The sequence below is a fragment of the Cupressus sempervirens genome, chromosome 1, assembly GCF_028749045.1.
Source record: "Cupressus sempervirens isolate cs-2001-9-10 chromosome 1, ASM2874904v1, whole genome shotgun sequence".
NCBI classification, from domain to species: domain Eukaryota; kingdom Viridiplantae; phylum Streptophyta; class Pinopsida; order Cupressales; family Cupressaceae; genus Cupressus; species Cupressus sempervirens.
Genome location: NC_143118.1, coordinates 30,469,941 through 30,492,928, shown reverse-complemented (window position 1 = coordinate 30,492,928; position 22,988 = coordinate 30,469,941). Strand labels below are relative to the sequence as shown.

General features: G+C 33.8%; 1 protein-coding gene across 4 annotated transcripts in view; it reads left to right on the top strand.

Moving 5' to 3' along the window:
* The window catches only part of LOC149576019 (E3 ubiquitin-protein ligase RGLG3-like), a 95,935-nt gene that overhangs the window by 48,556 nt on the left and 24,391 nt on the right, over positions 1–22,988 (top strand). For 3 of the 4 annotated variants that reach the window (XM_089816131.1, XM_089816134.1, XM_089816135.1), the window contains one exon: positions 8,491–8,692. In XM_089816131.1, coding sequence (XP_089672257.1) covers positions 8,543–8,692 — 150 coding nt within the window. In that variant the 5' untranslated portion in view covers positions 8,491–8,542. Of the gene's footprint in view, positions 1–8,243; positions 8,394–8,490; positions 8,693–22,988 lie in introns of all 4 variants that reach the window. The other variant, XM_089816133.1, reaches the window with a different exon arrangement.

The window sequence follows — 22,988 nt, the reverse complement described above, 5'->3', positions numbered from 1 at the left end:
ATCTCCCAAGGCTACCACACTATATGCATCGAAAGACCAAAATAACATCATCTGACAAAACTGAATCACACACTTCTCCTTGTATTTTCACATGTTGATAAAGAGAGAGAATATTAACTTTCGAAGAAAAGATGAACTGATGAGGTACGATGGGCGTTACAAAGGCACAACAACGAATATCGTAAAGGTCCAAAATGGTAATTGGTAAAAAAAGCTGGAATCATCATCAGCAATCAATGCTACATACGACTGTAAAAATGACTAGGAGTCAATTAAAAAAAAATTTGATGCCAAGAGAAAAGCTACAAATATGAAATTAGCCCGACACCTCGATAAATGAATTTCATAGGAACAATGATTCTATAATGTCCCCATTTTAGCAGTTGACCAAGTGTGTGTGCGTTAGCCTTGTTCTACATGGTCCCGAGGGCTAATGAAGGGTTTAATGGGATCTTGGAGTGTTTTGGCCTAGTCATTTCCAGTTTGGGCCAAAACGAAGTTGATTTACTCAGTTTCAGGCATACTTACTATCTTTAGTAAGTCGGCAGGACACAGTGCATGTCAATTTTGGTGATTGGATTCGATACTCCTCGGTGAGAGCTTTCCGATGAGCTATCACTCGCATTATTCGGAGTCCGATTGCTAATACATTTTAATGCCTGAAGTTTTATTAAAGTAACGTCTAATTTAATTGTAAAATATTAAAGTGTTACTTTAATATTTATTTTATGGTGATGTGTACCCAAGGGAGACATAAGGGGTATTTTAATATATGTTTTATATTACACATCTTTTATCCCACATTGCCCATATGAGTTGAGCGGACCCGTGGGAATAGAATAAAAGGAAGCATTTGTGGCTTCATTAGACAGGTTGAATATGAGAAGAAATTGGTGTGTGAGTTGCAGCTTTGTTCTTGGCATTTGAGGACGTCTATCCTCTCTTGTAACATTCTAGACGTCATTCCCTTGGGGTTTGGCCTTTGGAATTCTTTCTTATTGGCTTCATTATCAGGCAGTTTAGTTGCATTTCCGGCTACAGGCAGATTTGATATTTTGCTCATATCTTCTTCACTACTTGTCCGACGCTTATGCCGCTTGGAGGGAATGGTATTATGAAGGTAGTGGACTGATTGGAGGACAAAGTATTGTAGCAGCAAGTTCGTAAGCATGGGCTGGAGTATTATGACAATATTGCTGAAGTAATTAGTGAGTTGATAAATCTGCCATGTATTTGGTTTTATGAATTCTGAAAATAACATTTTATTAACAGCAGTTCATTTCCACTTTGCATATTATTGTAGTTTCTTTCTTGTTTATGTTGTATGATACCAATTCCATGCACGAAACACAACAAACAAATAAACGTTTGATTTCCGGAGTTATAAGGGGTTTTTGAATGCAAACTGTTTGACATAATTCCTTTCAACAATTTGGTTTAGTTTTTTGGGACATCCAGGGGTGCCCATTACAGATTCCATGACAGCCATTTAATAACCATAACACATGCTGAACCAGTAGAAATAGAAAGAAGAAGAAACTCCTGATCAAATGCAAAATTCTTATACAGTGAGTATAGAAGCAGAATGACTGGACCATAATATACACTCTAAAAATAAAGACCTTCCTTAATTGCTCTTACCCAACCCAGCTCTGATACTAGTTTAAGATTTGCCTAGAAATAATAATAAACAATAGTAAACAAAAGTGGAATAAAAAAGACACAACAACTTGCCCTGAGAACTCCCTAAAATTTGAAGAGAAAAACCCAGCCATCCTAGAAAAATATCTCTTTTATTAATATAATAAATGTTAAAGTACAATGCTTTCCACTTGATATAGTCTATTATCGCACAAAGAAATCTCATATATATACTGAATTGAGAGACTTTTCATATTACAATTGAAGGTCTTCTCAATTTCCAGAAGCAAGTCTCTTCATATTTCCAAATACATGACTCTTTGCATGACAAATATCTCTTCATATAATAAAATGTTAAATATTTAGAGTGTGACACCTAGCACATGTTGAATGCCACATAGTGCTCAATTGATTATAGAAATATCATCATAAATATCTTCTCTAGCTGTTGATGCAATACAAAGCTATTATCTCAATTTCAACATCTAGCAATATTAGAGATAAAGATCCCTATCACAGATACAACTGTCAACAGAAATTGCAAACAAAAATGCGAAAATTCTTAGGAAAATAAACTCACAACCCTATAGAAATCTCCGCCAAATTCTACTAGACACCTAGAATCCGCAAATAGACAAAAAATGAGTTGATAAACCCTCGCCGTAAACTCAAAATGAACATCAACCATTTGTTTCATAAAAAAAACTGTCAAAAATTTCTGGAAGAAATTCCAAGTAGGAAGCCATGATTTGAAAAAAAAAAAATTTGCCAAACCTTTAAAAACCATGATCTGCTCTGATACTATGCTATTGTAAATCAATATATACAATAGAACTCTATCTATAAGAGATTACAAGAGGATGTTTCTAAATGAAACACTCATTTATAGAATGCAAAAAAGGAAACTTTCTAAGTCAACTAAGATGGTCATTATGGAACGTCACAGTATTATTTTAATACTTATTGCAGTTAAAGGATTTGAGTTCACATCAGTCTCTTGTAACTGTTCACAGTTGCTATTTGGCCATTTGGTCATCTTAAAATACAAAGTAAAATATAATATTATTGATATCACAAAACCTGTAATTTGCTATTACTAAGACCTTTTTCATATTGATCACCACCCTCAAATTTACACAATGCAAATATATGATATCCTTGTCAAAATAAAATCCATGTGTATATAGATGACTAATAAATAAATAAAATAATAACAACATTATAGTTATAAATTATAATATTAATAATATTACTATAATCATTGCCTAATATATTAATATTAAATATGAGACTTAAAATTAAATGATAAAATATAATAATCAGATTAATAATCTAAATATATAAAGTAAATATATTATGCATTAAAGTAACAATTTTAATAGTAATATATTTGATACAATCTATATTATTAATATAATATATGTTATTAATATAATTATATTATCAACATAATATAATTATTACAATACAGTTATTATTTATGTAAAGACATGACTCTTAGAATGAAAGAGTATATATATACAATAAAGTACTTTGACAAATCATCATTCAAATATGAAGAAACATAAATCTTGGGTCTGTAAAAGCCTGAATGGTAAAATCTATAATAAATAATTTGATGTCCTGGCAGGGGACATTACGCAATACTAGACCATGCAACCAATTGTTGATATTGATATAGTCCATTTGTAGCTCAAATAAATAGTTTAAATTGAAAAGGAATTTGGAAGCAACTCTCATGTTTCTCATAATGTGATTGAGCACTTTTTGACAAGCATTTCCCTTTTTTCACTAAAAGATGAACATTATAAAAATAAATTCGAAAAATTACATATTTCAACTCTGCAGGTTTCCATCAGTAAAAGATTAAGAACATTATAAAAGTGAATTCCAAAAATTACATATTTCAACTTTTTATGTTTCCACACAGTTATCGTTATCATCATGAATATCCGAAGTTGAGAAAATGTAAGATCGTAATGTCCCCTGCTGGGGGTTACTTAAATATTTCTCTTAAGTCATTTGCAGACTTATTCCATATATATTCTCTATATGTCGATATGTGAATGATGATCTCTCAATGTTAAAACTTTCTATATATAGTTTTGTTATTAAAAGTCATGTCTTTTCACAAATATTATATTATATTAATAATCTAATTATATTTATTATACATATTATATTAATAACATAATATATATAATATTAATAATAATATAAATTATATTTCTTATTAATATATATTATTATTAATATTATTTTAATACTGTTGCATAATATATTTAGTTCTCATTTAATATTAATATTTTATGCAATGAATATAACAAATTTAACACTATTAATATATTATCATTATTTTATAAATTATTTATATAGATTTATTTTTATAGGGATATCACAGTCCTTTCCGCTCAGATTTTGCTTGTCCTCAAGCAAAAATGACTTTTTGTAGAATTGTCATACAATGCAAGAAAGTTTCTAGTACACATGAAAACACAAAGCATATATGAAGTAGACATATGGTGCATGAAAACACGAAGCACTCATGAAAACACAAAGAAGACACATGAATGCATGAAAACATGAAGAAGACACATGAATGCATGAAAACACGAAGAAGACACGATATAGACACATAATACATGCATTCTTGATTAACACCATACGGTTCACTAGAGTCGAGAAGATGATTCACAAAATTTACTTCTTCGATAGAATCCTGCAACCAAAAGTGATCATTAGTACATGTGTATATATATGATTCAAAGAAAATGTGAGCCAAGATAATTTATTCCAAGCCAAATTTCATACTTCCACATGAGGTGGCTTGCTTAGAGGGATGTTTTGTTTTGTTTTGCACTTATTATCATTCTTTAATCAAGAAGAACACTTAGGATGTAAACAAATTGCGTAGGCACCAAACTCAACAGCCTTCCACAAGGTTCTATGGATCCAAGCCCACAATCCCCTCTTGGAATGACCTCAAGGCAACTTCATCCCATCTTGGTCAAGCCTCAAGGAAACTATAGGGATGCTGATCCTACCCATCTCGGAATAATCGAACGATTGGTTGGACTAGCCTGAATACACCTTTGTTATGCTATTCTGAATTTCTGATTATAACTCTGGTCTAGAAGGAATGCTAAGATGCAATAGGTTTCTTTGATACCAAGCTCAACAGTCTTTCTCAAGGTTTCTGTGGATCCAAGTCCATGATCCCATCTTGGAATGACCTCAAGGCAACAATAGGGACGCTGATCCTTACCTATCTTGGAATAACCTGTTGGCTGGAATTACACAGCCCTTTCCTGTATTGCATCCCTATTCTTTTCTTCTAGCTTGGATTTTACAATGGGACTGGGTATGAATATTATATAAATGAATTAACTCTAATCGTTATAATAGATATTATACTTACCTCAGAGCTGCACAAGTCTTGTTTAATTAACATAATATCTTTTCTTGGGTGTTGGCGTTATAGATATATCAATATCTGATTTTATCTTGTGTAGGTGACTGAATTTACTTATTTATACTTTGATAGCTCTGTATGCTGTTGTCAGTTATCAGTTGTATAAGCCGCTTGTACCACTGCATTTATAAATCTCTGTTTACATTTCAATGTTGAGAAAGCTCCTCCAAGATTCTATGAATGATAGAGTAATCATCGTAATATAGGGGTGTAAGTGATTGAGACAAAAATGCTATTGCCTTCTCTTAATCACAAGGAATATGGATTTGCTAATATAGTCGACCTGGAATGATGAGGTCCCAATATATTTAATGTTGTTAAATGTACGTAGGAATGATTCCAGAAATAATTGTACATAGTAGTGCTGAGTTGGAGCCTCCCCTCTTGTATGTTCTCACCTGTATAACTTCTGAATAAACTATTTCCTCTAATTCATTTGTTGGTTTGCAATATCAATGCTTAAAAATGTAGAATGTAATATCGTTATGCTGAATAAAATCCTTCTGTGTTACACACAGATTATTTTATGGTAATACTACTCCAGTAATATTGTTCAACTTCTGTAGTATTCTCCAGAAAATAGCAGCTTCTCGCTGCAAAACTCACGTTAAAATATAAATTGGCTCGATAACATTGTACTTAATATACTTCTTCCATAATAATGCTCTGCCACTTTTGTATTCAAAAGCCAAAATAAATAGTCTTCGCAATCAATGGCCAGCAAACACAATTATTTAGCTTTTGAAAGGGTATCACTGTTTTTCTGCACTCTGTAATAGTTAGCTTTAACTGGCACCAATTATTCATCTCTCTAATAGCAGAGTTGACAAGTACCTGATAAACCGTTTATTATGATGGCTTGAGTAATTTCATCAATGCTAATAGTCAATTGTAGATACTATGATACTCCAATTCTTACCCCAATACCTGGTGCTCCTTTTGGCATAAGAACTGAGCTATCAAACTATTTTGCTAGATAACAGTGATTCCAGAATTGGTTGTGATTGTTTAGATCTCAGTCAATGTTGAGACGATGCTCTCTTAAGTATATAGAGCTCAACCATTTATCAGTTACGGGTGTTCAAATATTTGTTGAATCTCCACATAACTTATCATAGCTGTTCTGCTTCATGCGTTACCATGATGAACATACTGCTATGAGTTTCCTGTTCACGGTAGACATGATCCTGACTCCGCTATATTTTATTCAAGGCAAATCTGAATGAGAAAATTTAACTTCAATATTTGGTAGCTCTGTAGTGTCGATCATGAACCATAGACTTCAATTTAACGCTGTCCACCCCTATCAATTAATTATCCAAAACTGTCAGTGCTCTGTGTTGTGTGCGATCAAGTGCATCTTGTCTACCAAAAAATACCAAACTATGAAATGCTTCTCTAGTAGCCCCTTTTGTTTTCTCGAGAAATCTCATACACACATTGCTCTGAGCTTCCAATGCCCCCATTTAATGAATTCAGCAATATCGAGTACACAACATTTCTCCGCAGGGCATATAATAATCTTGACATGAATATAATAAAGCTTCCAATATACAGTCATATAGTGCTACAACTAAGTTGCCCGATAAACATCAATGATAAATATTTAAATTCAATATTCATACTTCACCTTTAATTCTGAGTGCAATATTCAAATATAAAATTTCAGTCAAAAAACCATAATAAATTGTTTAGTTAGATTTCTGAATTAATCCAGTTCCATACAATTTTTACAAATTTTTCTATTGATGAAACATTATCAAACTTGCAGATTGTGAACATCACAGGCTGGCAGGTTCGATGCTCTGATACCATTTGTAATGTCCCTTGCTGGGACTTACTTAAATATTTCTCTCTTAAGTCATTTGCAGACTTATTCCATATATATTCTCTTTTTCTCCATTTGTGAATGATGATCTCTCAATGTTAAAGCTTTCTATATATAGTTTTTATTATTAAGAGTCATGTCTTTTCACAAATATTATATTATATTAACAATTTAATTATATCAATTATAGTTATTATACATATTATATTAATAACATAAGATATACTATATTAATAATAATATAAATTATATTTCTTATTAATATATATTACTATTAATATTAATAATATTATTTTAATACTATTGCATAATATATTTACTTTATATATTATAATATATTATAAATAAGAATATTTAGTTCTCATTTTTAATATTAATATTTTATGCAATGAATATAGCAAATTAACATTATTAATAAATCATTATTATTTTATGTATTAATTATATGGATTTATTTTGATAGGGATATCACAAAGATGGCTTGCAAAAATGAGAAAACACTATGCTGCTACTGTGGTAGGATAATTGTAAAACATAGGAATGCAATTGAGCTAATGCCAACTGCCCATTTCATCAAAATAAATATTTAGAAATCTCAACTAAGATGTCCGTCACCCTTAGAATTTTGTCTAATTAATTCTGTAAAATTAGGATAAAAGTAGGTGTCTTAGTGAAGTTGTAATATTGTACCCAATGTCAAATATAATCTCAGCTGTTTGTTAAAATATTTTGCAACTTTGTCTTTCCCAATTCTCTGTGTTCAAGAAAAGCCTTGTTGGAGTATGAGTTGAAGACTCCACACCATATATGAGTCGAATAATATCATCACTGGCTCCAGAAATCCTTCTATTGCCTGCCTGACCAGGATCTGATGTTTTTGTTCCATTGAAACACAATTCAATCTCTATCATTTTAGGGGTCATCCAATTGGTGGAGTATGAACCTTATCACGGCTAACGTCTTTGTTAGGGGGTTTATTTTAATTCTTGAACATTACCATGGCCAACCTCTTTGTTAGGGGCTTTATTTTAATTTTATTTAACTGAGATAGCTATACATGTCAAGTTTCTTATTGGTCTGTGATGTGTACAATTATTTTGATATATTTACTACCATTAGTAATTTGTTCAGCAGTTTTGGAATGCTTTGTTTGGAAACTTTTAGTCATGTCTTTATGACTTCACTGTCAACTTTACTGTTTCATGTGTTATCATGTGCAATCCTATTTGTGATGGTTTCAACATTCACATTTGTTCCGAAACATGTTTTGAAAAATAATCATACGTAACTTTCTTTTTTCAGGAAACTCAAATCAATAACATTGATTTTTGATATCTAAACACTAAAACGGATTGATAGCATACTGATTCAACTTTTATATGGAGTTCACTTGATGGGAAATCTTTATATTGATTGGTTCCTAAAGCACACACTAAGTTTCTTCTCCACGAAGTATGTTTGCTATATCTTATGTCGAAGTTGTGACTTTTTGGCTTAACAACTTACTGTTGCATCATATTTGATTTTTCATTATGGTTTCTTACAACAGTTTTGCAAGCCAAAATTCGTCAAGTTGATGTTGCACTGGAGTTTTATTCCGAATGGGTAATAAGGATTCGAGGGATTTAAATTCTAAGCCTGCAAATCCAGGACCATCAGAGCCTGGAATTGACACTCTGAATATAGGTCCTCATCATAAGCGGCCACAGAATTTCCTGTATATAACAGATCAGTACAGAACCCTTGATCAGGTATTGTGATTCAATTATACTGTCATGCTGTAGCCATTAGATGATATGTTGTTATAATTTCAGAAATAAGCATTATGGATAATGCAATAGTGAGTAATGACATGTTTCAAGTTTTTGGTTGTAACATAGATGGAAATAAATAGTCATATGAGAATTTCCAGATTAAAATGTCGGTTTTTGGGAGTGTGAAGTAAAAGATCATTTTGTATGCAAAAACAGTAACTATAACTACTGAAACTAAAAGTTTATTTTAAAATAATAGATGACAAAGCAGTGTTAATACATCCAGCATTATGAGCAGCAAGATTGGTGTTAGGCCTACTTTCTGGTTCAAAATGGATTATCAGCAGCAAGATGGGTTAGGCCCACTGTTTCACTTGAAATGGATTACGACCAGAAAGATTTGAGATTAGGTCCACTTTCTGGCTTGAGATGGATTACAAGAAGAAAGATGGGGTTAGCCCCACTTCTTGGCTCGAATCAGATTATGAGCAGAAGGTTGGGGTTAAGCCCATTTTTGGCTTGAAATGGATTACATGCAACTAAGTTTGGAGCTAGACTCACTTTCTAGCTTGAAATAGATTATGAGCAGCAAGATTGGGGTTAGGCCCACTTTCTGGCTCAGAATAAGATCTAACGATATGAATATTTGTGTATACTCTGTCTACTTATATTCATGTGTATACCTTGTTTTTTTATTTGTAGGCTTTGTGACTGCATGTATACTACATATTGTAATGTGCATATTTGTTCCAAGTATGAGAATAACTAGTAGATTTTTTAAGGTCATAGATGCGTGCCATGCTTCTAATCCTCTTCTCAATATATTGGTAGTTTGCCCTTGTTAGCTTGTGATTGCTTGAGGAGGAGCAGTCTTAGACAAGGCGGACTGAAATGTGCACTTGTTCAAATAAGATTCGTTAATAAATAATAATAAATTAAAATATAAAAGAATGAAAATAAAAGTTAAAACAATTAAGTTTAGTTAAGTTTAATTAATGGTTTAAAGGCATGAAATGGAATGTTGTGATGTCCTCAAACATGCAATATATTAGGGAGAGGAGAGAACTACATTTGGGAGGAGAGACATGGAGGAAGGAAGAAAGAAGGGAACAAAAGAAACCATAAAAGCGTTGATGGAAGAAGAAAGGAATGGTGAGAAGCAAGAAGAGAGGAATATGAAGAAGCTAAGGACGCGACTTTTTTAAAGGGGCAGCACTGATGAAGTATTGTGATCCCTTAAAAGGGTGGTAATTATAAAGAGGTGTGACTCTCCCTCACATTGGAGGAGGAGATTCAAAGGAGTTCAATTCGGGGAATAATATATTGTTCTCAAAGGTAGCAATGAAAAGTGGTGACTCAATCCTTAACGAAAGGTGGTGATCCTTCCACCAATAAAGGAGGATTCATTCCAAGCATTGAAGCGGACTTATCAATCGTCAATCACCCATACCTCAAGGCAACCTATCAAGGGAGATCAAACCATTAAGCAATAACATTGTTCCAAGAGAGCAGTGCCAGCAACCAAAGAGAGAAAGTCAGCAGACTTGATATTTACAAGTAGCTTAGGCAAGATCTAGTGAAATCACAAAAATGGGGACTTTACATGGCCACCTTTTACCAAAAGATGTGGATCAGCAATATATTGTTTCAGCAGCCCTATAAGCATCTGGTTAGCTGTGATTTTCTTTCAGCATATATTAACTTCAATCCACCCATAAAATGTGATGGAGCCTTATCAATTCAATAACTGGCTGCCTGTTGTCAGAAATTCTTTTCCCAAAGACATGCAGCAATCTGAAAAGAAAACAATGGGGATCCCCATTTGCAGCCTTATACTAGCCATTGCCTTTCAAGAAATGCACCAGAGGTTTCTAAAGGCTGTGGACCCCACACGATTACCAATTCTTATGATCGTTCCTTTTTATCAGTAGCTATTTTGGAGTCAGCCATTTGTATATTAATATTTCTCAAGTAAGTCTTTGGCTAGAAACAAGCAAAGAAAAAGAGGGTTTGGATCTATATATAAATAATATAAAGAAGACTACCATAAGATGGTATGGCCTACTATGGCTTGCAAAATAAATTACTTATTCCTGGGCTTTAGCCAAATAAAAAGTTGCCTTCATCAATGCAATAAAATATTCTAAAATCGCAAAGCTCTTTAACAACCAAATCTAAAATAACCGAACAAGAATCAACTTATGCAGAAGTTTTTCAATCCTCAATTTGCTTCTGAAACAATCTTTCAGCACAAATGCATTTTTTTTGATGGAATTGCCTGTGTTGGATGAGAGGGTTTTCACCCCTTAATCCAATCTGGAAACCAAGACAGTTCTTCCCAAATCCAATCTGGAAACTTAAAGAGTGTTTTTGTTCTCTGGCCAAAAGGTGATCTTTAGGTGCCCAATCTTCAAGAAAGAGGTTTCTGGCAACAAACAATGAAAGATTTTCCTCAAGCGTAGCTCCTTATATAAGCATTTATATATTATTAATTATAGTCCTCCTTGAGAAGCATCTATAAATGTAATGATTTGCAGATTCTTATAACAAGATCTGAGAATAAGATCAAAGTTAGGTGAGACTCAAAGTCAACCCTGATTCAAACTTATATTCAGGTCTGGATATGCTGAATATTAATCTGACTGTAATTCTGAATTAATTGCAAACTGGAGTGTTGAAATTATTGTAAGGAACCCGATTAGTAAAGTATGCTTGTAGACCAGACTGTAGATTGCTGTGTGTTCTACAAATGGTATTCAATACCTGTCTTTATATCCTCATTAGAGATTATGTCTCTTAAGGGACATAACCCTTGACATACACCTATTAGTTTAATATCTCTAAGTCAGCAACTAGGAATTAGTCACAATTCTTAACTAAAGTTTAGTTAACTGTCAAACTAACCAATCTCATCCTGATCGCCGGCACCTGTAGAGAGATTATAAATAATACAAATGTCATTCATTAGAGGATATAAGACAAGAAGAATAAGGCACGATTTGTACCTATCGACCTGTAGGTTATTTAGGTTATTTTCTTAACACTCCCTCTTAACCTGATAATCCTACAAAGAGATTATATTGAGCAACATCAATACATATGTTAGGCAAGAATTAATACTCTATATCTATCTATCTATTCTTAATACATAGTATCATAAAACACGACACAAGGTCATTTTACTAAACCTGTAATATGACAAATCATTGCTACTAGTGATAAGACACACGTTGTGACTTATAGAAACTGGTATTTCTAAATCATAGCTAGATCCTAAATTTAAGATCTACTAGAATACAAGATAAAATTGAAGAATTTTTAGAATTCTTTCTTTAGGGCCCGTTTGGTTGCTAGAATACAACCGGAATAGGAATAGGAAATTAGAATATGATTTGTATTCTTTGTTTGGTGCGTGGAATAGGAATAGGGAATAGGAATACGTATTCTCATTTTAGCCCCAAAATGAGCTTTTGTCCATTCCAACAAATACCTGTAATTGGAATTGCTATTCTTGCATTCATTTTCGCTTTCTCAAATTTGATTAAATTTTCAAATCCGCTTTGACCTGGGGTGAGCGTGGGAACTTTGTTTTCAATATTTTCAAATATTTCAGCGATTTTCCAATGGCGCCGATTGCATCTTCAAAATATTTTCAAACGGCACCGGTTGCAAGTTAACCGTATTCCAATTTAAGCTTGCATAACCAAACAAGGGATAAACAAGATTGGATTGCATTTTTCCATTTCTATTCTTCATTTTCCATTCTCATTCAAATTTTCTATTCTAATTCTCAATTCCTACGCTTGCAACCAAACGGGCCCTTATCCAATTTGTGACCCATGAACATGTCAATGCCACAAGACGATCTAAAATTCACCTGGATCTTACAGTAAAATCTACTGTTAGGACATTAACTAAGAGATCGTCACCTCTAAAATAATGATTACATATGGTGGAGCCCATAACAGTCAATAGCCTAACAAAATAAAACTTATCATTTTATTAATAATCAAATAGTACAAAAATGAATTACAACTCAACCATACCAAGTCTCTTTCTGAAATGTTCTATCTTTACTCTAGATAGAGGTTTGGTGAGTATATCTGCTGTCTGATCTACAGTACAAATGTATTCCAATTTCATAGAATTCCTGTCTACCATATCTCTTACATAATGGTAAGGAATTTCAATATGCTTTGATCTATCATGGAAAATTGGATTCACTGAGAGTTTGATGGAACTTTGATTATCACAATGAATGATCGTAGGATTCATGGCTTGCCCAAATAATCCCACAAGCATCTTCCTCGACCATACTGCTTCTCGAGAGGGCATTGCTGCAGCAATGTATTTAGCTTTTGTGGAGCTCTGAGCTATTGAAGACTGTTTTCTGGATATCCATGAAATCATAGCTGATCCTAAACTGAAACAACATCTTGAAGTACTTTTCCTGTCTTTAACACTTCCACCCCAATCTGAATCAGTGAATCCATGCAAATCTAAAGCAACTCTCTCATACTTGAGTCCATAATTAAGAGTACCTTGTAGGTATCTCATAATGTGTTTAACAACAACTAGGTGAATCTCCTTAGGTTCACACATAAACTAACTTAAAGCATGAACCGCATAGCAAATATCATGTTTTGTATTTACTAGATACATTAGAGACCCAATTATCTACCTGTAGAGAGTAGAATCTATTGGAGGTAATTCTGTAGCTGCTTCTTTAAGTTTATGCAAATTGGTCTCCAAGGGAGAGGACATGGACTTGTAGTTCCACATTCCAAATTTCTTCAAGATATCTGAAGTGTACTTCCTTTGATTCAGTATGATACTATCAGCATTCTGTTGCACTTCCAATCCTATGAAGTAATGGAGAAGATCCAAGTCTTTCATCTCGAATTCTCTGATAAGATCTTTCTTGCACTGATCTATAAGATGATCATCACCTGTGATTAATAAATCATCAACATACAATATCAATATTACCATACCATCTTTATCTTTTTTATAATACAAGTTTGGATCGGCTTCATTCTTAGAGAATCCTAAGCTAGTGAGATATTTATCAATCCTTTCATACTAGGCTCTGGGACCCTGTTTAAGCCCATAAAGAGCTTTCTTGAGTCGACAAAGAAAGACATTTGGATTATGGGTTTCAAATCCTTCTAGTTGCTCTATATAGACTTATTCTGAAATCTTTCCATTGAGAAATGCTGTCTTTACATCCATCTGATGTACCTTCCATCCCTTAGATGCTACAATTGATAAGATAGCTCTCATGGTAGTATATTTGGCGACAGGAGCAAAGGTTTCTTCATAATCAATTCCTTCTTTCTGAGAAAAACCTCTGGCTACAAATCTGGCTTTATATCTCTCAATACTTCCATCAGCAGCATGCTTTATTTTCAATATCCATTTTGAAGAAACAATGGATTTTCCTTTTGGCCTTGGAACTATTTCCCAAACATCATTTTTCATAATTGATTGATATTCTTCTGTCATAGCTTCTTTCCAGGTGGGATGTTTAATAGCATCGGAAGGATTGGTTGGCTTTGTTTTGGAAAAATTAATAATATTTGCTGTATAACCAGAGAATTTTTTAGGTCTTTTACTTTCTCTGACTGATCTTGAAGGTGCAGCAAAATCTTGAGTTGCTTCAACTGTTTTTATGGTCCAAAGTGGCCTTTTTTTTGAACTTTCTTCAAGGTTTACTTCATCTTCGACCTCTTCTAAGTTCTCCCTCTGAGATTCAAACTCACTTATGCTTTCAGAATTAGATAAAGGAGAGGGTTGATGAGAATTTATTGTCTTTTTAAATGCAAGATGTTCCTCAAAGACTACATCCCTGCTAAGTTCAATAGTTTTCTGTCCAAGTATGAAAATTCTATATGCTTTAGAAGTTTCACTATACCCTACAAAGATACCCTTCCTTCTAGATGGTTCCAATTTGGTTCTCTTTTCTTTTGGCACATGAATGTATATAGGACATCCAAATATTCTGAGATGACTTATATTAGGTTTTATTTTAGTAATACTTCTTCAAGTTATTTTCTTAACAATAAATTCTTTCTTTTTAAGCTTTAATTTAATATGTCAATTAGTCGCCTTGTCCTAGCAATTCTTTTTGACATCATTTTAAGCCTTTTTTAAGTACATGTACAATTACTTTTAGGTATTTAATATTTTAAAATAGAACATAAATTACCCTTTAATAGAATCAAAGTCACCTTTTGGGCAAGTTAAGTTTAATTTTAAATTGTTTCTTTTGCTCATAAAGGGGACATTATAGAAGCATAAACAATATTAGCTACTGAATAACTAAGTCATAGCTCCGTATTTTCTTAATATTCTTATCAAAATGATACGAATAGCTTAAGACAGCTTTTGGAGACATTGACCCACAGAAGCTATTCGACAGCTATACGTTTAAATCCATTTTAAATACAAATTACCTACATTCAAAAGATTCCATTTTAAGCATAACTTGGAGAACATTATAAAATAAAGCAAGGAATGAACAATGATACTCTTAATAGTACTTTAATCAGTGCTACTATACCAATCAACTCTCAATATAAACTTATAATTTGAATTCCAACAGAAAACCAATTTATTTGATGTATTCCTTAAAATTCTATTCATAACATATCTACTGCGCAAAAGTAGAAATAGTACAAGAATTTATTCCAGTTCTCCATCTAGTTGATATCTCAGTTACCGATGCGTAGCATCCTGCCCCGGAGGTGGAGGTGGATGTGTTCTGGTGCGGAAGCATAGCAGGATGCCCTGTGAATGCGCACATGAAGCGCATCCAGGGCATCCAGATGCGCTGCAGTGCTCAGTTGAGCTTCTGGAATGCATCCGGATGCCCTGGATGCCTGCCTTCCTGTGTGCATCCACAGGGCATTCGAAGGCTGTATGGAAAAGGTCCAGTTTGACATTTTCTTGACCAAAAACCAAAATTAAAGCACATTAAAACATGTGTAATATATCAAATTTTAACATTTTTGACTGCGTAATTGTGATGATTTTTTGATTTGCATTGGAATCGTGAACATAGACATATATGACATGGCTTATTAGTTATTTCAAGTTGAATACTTGTGAACTACTAAATATCTTGACTAATGATGAAGTATACTGTCAAATGATTTAATTTTGTGTATCTCTGACATTTCATATATATATATAAACGCATCCAAAATGACCCTCCCTCGGCCAATTTTGTTTTTTGTGCATCAGCACACCTAACTCTTGCATCCACATCCGCTTCTGAAACCGCATCTGAATCGGCAACTTAGGTTGATAGTCCTATGTATCTATTTCATTATGTAGTTACGTAGACAATAAACAAGATATTGGTATGTGACTTCTGGTCTTTATGTCACGATGATAACATAGTATTTATCCTTAAAGAAATAATATTAGTTTGTTGTGATATTTATTCCCTTCAACAAGTTTTTATGAAACCACATGAACATTTTGTATTAGACGATTCTTACCAATGGGTTCTTGACCTAGCTCAAAGTCCTTTACTAGGCACAAGATAACAAGCGAGTGATTGGCAGACTTGACATGGACAAGAAAACCTGAAAAATCTTTTATAACCAGTGCTGTAGCTAGTTTCCAGTTAGCCATTTCTTATTGCATACTGTGAACTTAATAATAGTGATGTTGAGTCAGAGTAGCACGAATCAGTATATTGCTGATAGAATGAATAACAGAAGTACACCTTAAATTGGATAATTTGTCCGGTGGAAGTGATTACAATGCTGGTATGGAGAATCTGGACATAAAACTTAGAATTGAAATGATGTAAAATGCAAATTATAGCAGACAGCTGATCATGTATTGAAAATATGTATAATTGAAGATGAAAGTACTTATGTATGGCCTGTGGATGTTATGCAGCAATGATGGATCTGCCTCTGTACCTCTGTAGTGACTGTAAATGATGTCTAACCCTCTAAAACCCAGCACAATTCCCCCAGATGGGATTTCTCAGCAGAACATTGGTATAATTGAGGGCTGAGGCCAATAAGCAGAATAGTTGCCCAAAATTGATGTGATCTACAGTAATTTGTCCAATACTGGCTGCCCTTATGTTGGAATGATCGAATCAGCAATCAGTGATCAGAAATGGGGCTGAAACAGGCATTTATGATTCTACATTGAGTGGAATAGCTACCAGAATTGTACAGAAGCCTTCTGCAAGTATGGTGCCCCAAAGTAGTTGCAAATCCTGCAGTAAAGCTGGTGCCGCCCAAAATGGTACCCATATGACTTTTGATTTTTTTTCATGGAAGGTGTCAATTTTTCTTGGATGAACGTGTTGACCCCTCCTTTAATGGTTCTTAGAAATCAGTTCCAACACTTTGAAAATGGTGACTGATGATTTGTTTTCAAATATCAATTTACCAAAACTTCAAAGTATGCATGAAAACTTTATGTTGGCACTGCATGCAATTCCTGCACGGAATTGCCAATATTAGTAGTTGAGGTTCGAACACTTTGAAAATGGTGACTGATGATTTGTTTTCAAATATCAATTTACCAAAACTTCAAAGTATGCATGAAAACTTTATGTTGGCACTGCACACAATTCTTGCACGGAATTGCCAACATTAGTAGTTGAGGGTTTTTGTCATCATCTCCAAAAATAGGAATCCAAGAGGGTTTTTTGTAGCAAGCATCAAAACATAGCCATAGGATTTTTTCCTTGGATGCAAATTGAGCACAAAATTCCAAAGTGAAAATGCCAAAATGCATTTGTGATGATGAAATGAAGGTAGGTGCCTCGTTGTTGTACCTTTGCAAATTGGCCCCTTGGATTTTAATCTTTCCAAATATTTAAGGATACTTTTTATTTTAATATCAATGTTCAAAAATACCTTTTATTCTAAGACTAATTATAATAATATCATTAATGTGACAAATGGATTTTCATATCTAAATCAAAGACGGTTTAAACTAAAAACTCCTACCATTTACAAATAGATAACTAAATCCTTTTCACATGACATTAACTGCTTCTAACAATTAACGGAAAATAACTGTTATCATATTCAATTGAAATAACTAGATCAATGATTATCATATTCAATTGAAATAACTAGATCAATGATTAACATGATCAGCTGAAATAAACAGATTAACGACTAAGTATCATAATTGTATTCATGATCAATTGATTAACAAATAACAAAAGATAACTGTAATCATATTCAATTGAAGTAACTAGATCAACGTTTAACTATTCATAACTGTAATCATGTTCAACTGAAATAACTAGACTAACTACCTATTTCACATGATCATGAAAGAATAATTCATGAAATCCAATGGTTGTGAACAAGTTTAAAATTAGGTCAAAAATTTGGGATGTAATATACCCTCCCCTTAGATTTTTCATCGTCCCCGATGATCATCACAACAAAACTTAAACAATACTTAATTAGTTTAATTTAAGAAAAGAAAAGAAATGTTCAGTTTCCAACCCTAGAGAAAAGAGGAGGGTATTTTTGGAAAATTTCATGATAATCCTCCCAAGTGGCATTATCCTCTTCATACTGATCCTACTGGACCTTACATCGTGTCACCTCCCGATTTCGTAAGTGTAGCTTACACACCTCGAGTATTCTGAGTGGTCATATTTCTACCACCCTTGGTTCTCGCACCTGTAATAGTTTCCAATCAATTATATGATCATGATGGGTAATGTATTTTTTAAGATATGACACATGGAAGACATCATGCATCTTGGCAAGGGCTTGTGGTAAAACAGTTTTGTAAGCTACTGGGTTCACAACGTCCAATATTTCAAAGGGTCCCACATACCTTGGGACTAACTTGGCATTCTTACCAAATTTGATAGTACTCTTTTGAGGTTTTACCCTTAATAGTACCTTTTCTCCCACTGAGAATTCTCTAGGTGTTCTTTTTGTATTTGCATAACTTTTTTGCCTATCATTAGCTTCCTTCAATCTTTGACAAATCTAGATTATTTGTTCTTCCATTCCAACAATGATTCTATCCTCTAAGTGATTCCAACTGATAGGAGTTCTATATTTGCGGCCATATAGAGCCTCCAGGGGAGCCATTTTAATGGTGGATTGATAGGAATTGTTATATGCAAACTCCACCAAAGGTAAATATGTTTCCCATTGGTATTGCTGATCCATACAGTATACTCTCAAAAGATCTTTTAATACCTGGATTACTCTTTCTGTTTGACCATCTGTCTCAGGATGATAAGTTGAATTGATGTTTAGTTTAGTACCCAATGCTGAAAATAATGTTTGCCAAAATCTAGAAAGTTGTCCTAGCATCCCTGTCTGAAATAATTTTCTCTAGAATTCCATGTAATCTGAAAATTTCTTTTATAAATTTATGAGCAATTTCTAGTGCTCCATTAGTTAGATTCCCTGGTATAAAAGAGCAACTTTTTTCAATCTATCAACTACTACTAGAATGGTATTGTATTGATTCCGTGTCATAGGTAACCCTTGTACACAGTGCATGGAAATTATCTGCCATTTCCACTTTGGTACCTCATTAGGGTGCAAAAGGCCTGCTGGGTATTGATGTTTGGCTTTACTCACTGGCATTCTAAACAACTTGCGACAAATTTTGTTATCTCCTTTTTCATTCCTTTCCAAAAATATAGAGGTTTTATATCAGACAACATTTTGGTTACCTCGGGGTGTCCTGAATATGGAACTGAATGAGATTCTTCTAGAATCATTTTTCGGAGTTCAGGGTTGTTGGGTATATAGATCCTGTTATAATATCTTAGCAATCCATCCTCTTCTAAACTAAATTTCGAATATTTAGAATCCTGTGGGTCCTTGATAAGAGCTAGACTGATTTTTGCATAAAACTCATCATGTTCTAGGTGTTGTAAAATCTGGGCCTTTAATTTGAAGTTTATAGTAGCCATTGCAAAAATGTGTCTTCTCCTACTGAGGGCATCTGCCACTTTGTTTTCCTTGCCTTTAATATAACTTATGTCGAATTCATAGTCTGCTAAAAATTCCAACCATCTTCTTTGTCTAGCATTTAGATTTTGGTTGGGTGAAGATATATTTTAGACTGTGATAATCGGATCAAAGTTCAAAAGGTTTTCCAATCAAATAATGTCTCCACATCTAAAGAGCATGCACAATAGCTGCTAATTCTAGATCATGAGGTGCATAATTCTGTTCGTCATTTTTCAATTTCCTAGATTCATATGCAATTACCTGATCATCGTGCATTAGCACACCTGCTAAACCTTCTCCTGATCATCTGTTATAACTACGAATTGCTTTTGTGGATCAGGTACCTTTAATATGGGTGCTGTAGTTAGCTTTTTTTTCAAATATTCAAAGGCTGATTGACATTTTTCTGTCTAGACAAATTTCTTTCCTTTTCTCTGAAGTGATGTGATTGGATATGCTATCTTAGAGAATTTCCTGACAAATTTTCTATAAAATCTTGCTAATCCCATAAAACTTCTAACTTGTGACACATTTTTAGGTATAGGCCATTCCTTTATTGCTTTAATTTTGGACGGATCTATGGCTATGCCTTGAGCCGATATAATGTGTCCTAAATACTGAATTTCCTTTTGATAGAAAGCGCATTTAGACAATTTTCCATATGATTTATGTTCTCTTAACCTTTGCAAAATTGTTTCCAAATGTTCTTGATGTTCTTCTTTGTTCTTTAAATAGATTAGAATGCCATCTATAAAGACCAACACAAACTTATCTAGGCAATTTTGAAATATGCTATTCATTAAGTTCATAAAAGCCGCTGGGGCATTAGTTAGCCCGAATGGCAGCATTGTAAATTTATAATGTCCATACCTAGTTCTGAATGCAGTTTTGTGAATATCTTCATCCTTGATACAAAGCTGGTGATATCCTCACCTCAAATCAATTTTTGAAAACACTATCGCGCCCTTCATTTGATTAAAAAAGATCATCTATTCTAGGAAGTGGATACTTGTTCTTGATGGTAACCTTATTGAGCATTTTGTAATTTATGCATAATCTCATGGTTCCGTCCTTCTTCCTGACAAACAACCTTGGGGTTCCCCATGGTGAAACACTGGGCCGGATCAGTTTCTTGTCTAACATGTCTTGTATCTGCAACTCCAATTCTGTGGTAGTCATTCGCTATGGTGCCGGAGAAATGGGTTTTGCTCCTGGTATCAAATCTATGGTGAAATCAAAGGCTTGGGAAGGTGGTAGACCGGGGAGTTCTTCAAGAAACACATTTTGATAATTCTTTAGATAGGGGTATTATTCTTCGAAAGATTCCTTTAACTTTTCTCTGATTTACCCATTTTCATAAATGTAGTCATCTCCATATGTAGTGTTTTTAGGTTCTCTCATGTCCTCAACTCTGACCGCGAAGATCTCACAGACTTTTCTTCCATATTTCTTAGGTTGCATGGCACATATTTGTTTTGATTTAATTTCATGTTTAATCCCTATAATGCTTGTTGGCCTACCTCGATCATCCAAACAATTTACAGTTTTGGAAAGACAATCCACCTTGGCCTTATGCTCACTGAGCCAATTAATGCCTATGATAATGTCGTAAGACCCAAGAGGTGCTACATACAAGTTCAATTCCGTTTAGAAATTTGGAAAGTCAACCTGAGCCTCGAACAAACACTGCTCTACCTTAGCCCTTGACTGGTTCGCATATTCGACTGTCCATGGTTTTGCCATAAAAGTAGATCTCTTTGGAAATCTACTTAATAATCTAGGCGATATAAAACATTCAGAAGCTCTAGTATCCATTAAAATTGAGACAGGGTTCTCGTAGATCTTACCTGGAGTTTCAATCGGGCCTATTTGTTGTTTTGCTTGCCTATTGTCTAGGGCTGCATGGATCCTTTGCTGATAAACTTGCTGTTGCTGTGGAAGAGGTGGTCGTTGCAGCTGACTGGTGTTGGGTTTGTTGATGGGGCATTTATTAGCATAATGATCTCCTCCACAAGTGAAGCATCCTGAAGGTGGCCCCTTTCTTTCATTACTCTTATTATTCTTATTTGTACCAAAATTACTTTTAACATCCTTGACTCCGTTTCCTTTTGATTCTGGCTTGCTGTATTTGAAATCTTTAAACTGTCTTTTCTGAGATCCATAATCAACACCCTCCGTATTCCAATTTGTTTTGATTTTGTATTCTTGCTGGACAACCTTCTCTAGACCTTCCTCCATAGTTAGAGGAGTGAGAATAGTAACAACTCCTATTCTGTTTATTCAAACCCATAATGAACTTCCTCACCTTCAAATTTATATCTTGCTGATATAGTGGTACATACTTCAACAATCGGGTAAATTTCTCCCAGTACTTATGTATAGTCATATCTCCTTGCTTCAAGTTCTTGAACTCTAGAATTTTCTGATCATAAAAGGTTTGGGGCAGCCAACGATTTCTAAAAATGGTTACAAACTTTTCTCAAGTAATCTTAGTGGTTTTAATGTTTTGCTCGACTTTGGTGTTCCCCCACCAGGTTTCAGCTTCTCTAGTAAAGTGGTATATTCACCAAATTGCTTTTGAGGTTTTAGAAAAGTTTCTAATTTCAAAATATTGTTCTATTTCAGTTAGCCAAGCTTCTGCTTCCTCCTCAGACTCAGAACCGACAAACTTGGGTGGTTTGATTTTCTTAATATTTGCTGACAAATCAGCCACTATTTCTTGTTTATTTTGTTTTTCAATTTGATTGAGTGAAGAGGTTCTCTTATTATATCCAAAGACTTTCATCTTTGTTCTAAGAGGAGGTGATGATTGTGTTTCCTCATGGTTATGTCCCATTTGGACTGTCATCTCATTCATTCTCCTTTCCATGTTATCCAACTTCAGTTGTGTTTCTTGCAAAATCTGAAGTAACAAGTCATTGGAAGATTGAGTGTTTTCACGAACTATGCCATGATCTACAACGTTATCGTTGCTGTTCATTTTATTTTGTTTATTGGTTTCACCTATTAATTTACAAAATTTGTGTCAATTTATTGAATTCATACATATTTAAGTATTTCCACAACATAAAGAGCTTGCGAATGCATGAAACACGTGAATTTAATAAACTTATTTGATTAACTTAATACTTTGTTGCTGCACTTATAGCTGCCTTATTTACAAAAATTTCCTCTATTGAGGATGTTTACATCAGAATATTAAATCTTGCTTTTCAGCATTTAGTTTTGGCTTAGATTGGTACATATCCCGCACCATCTAGGATTTGTGGAAATGCAAAAGAGAGTTGCCCTATTGAACATTCTAGTTATAA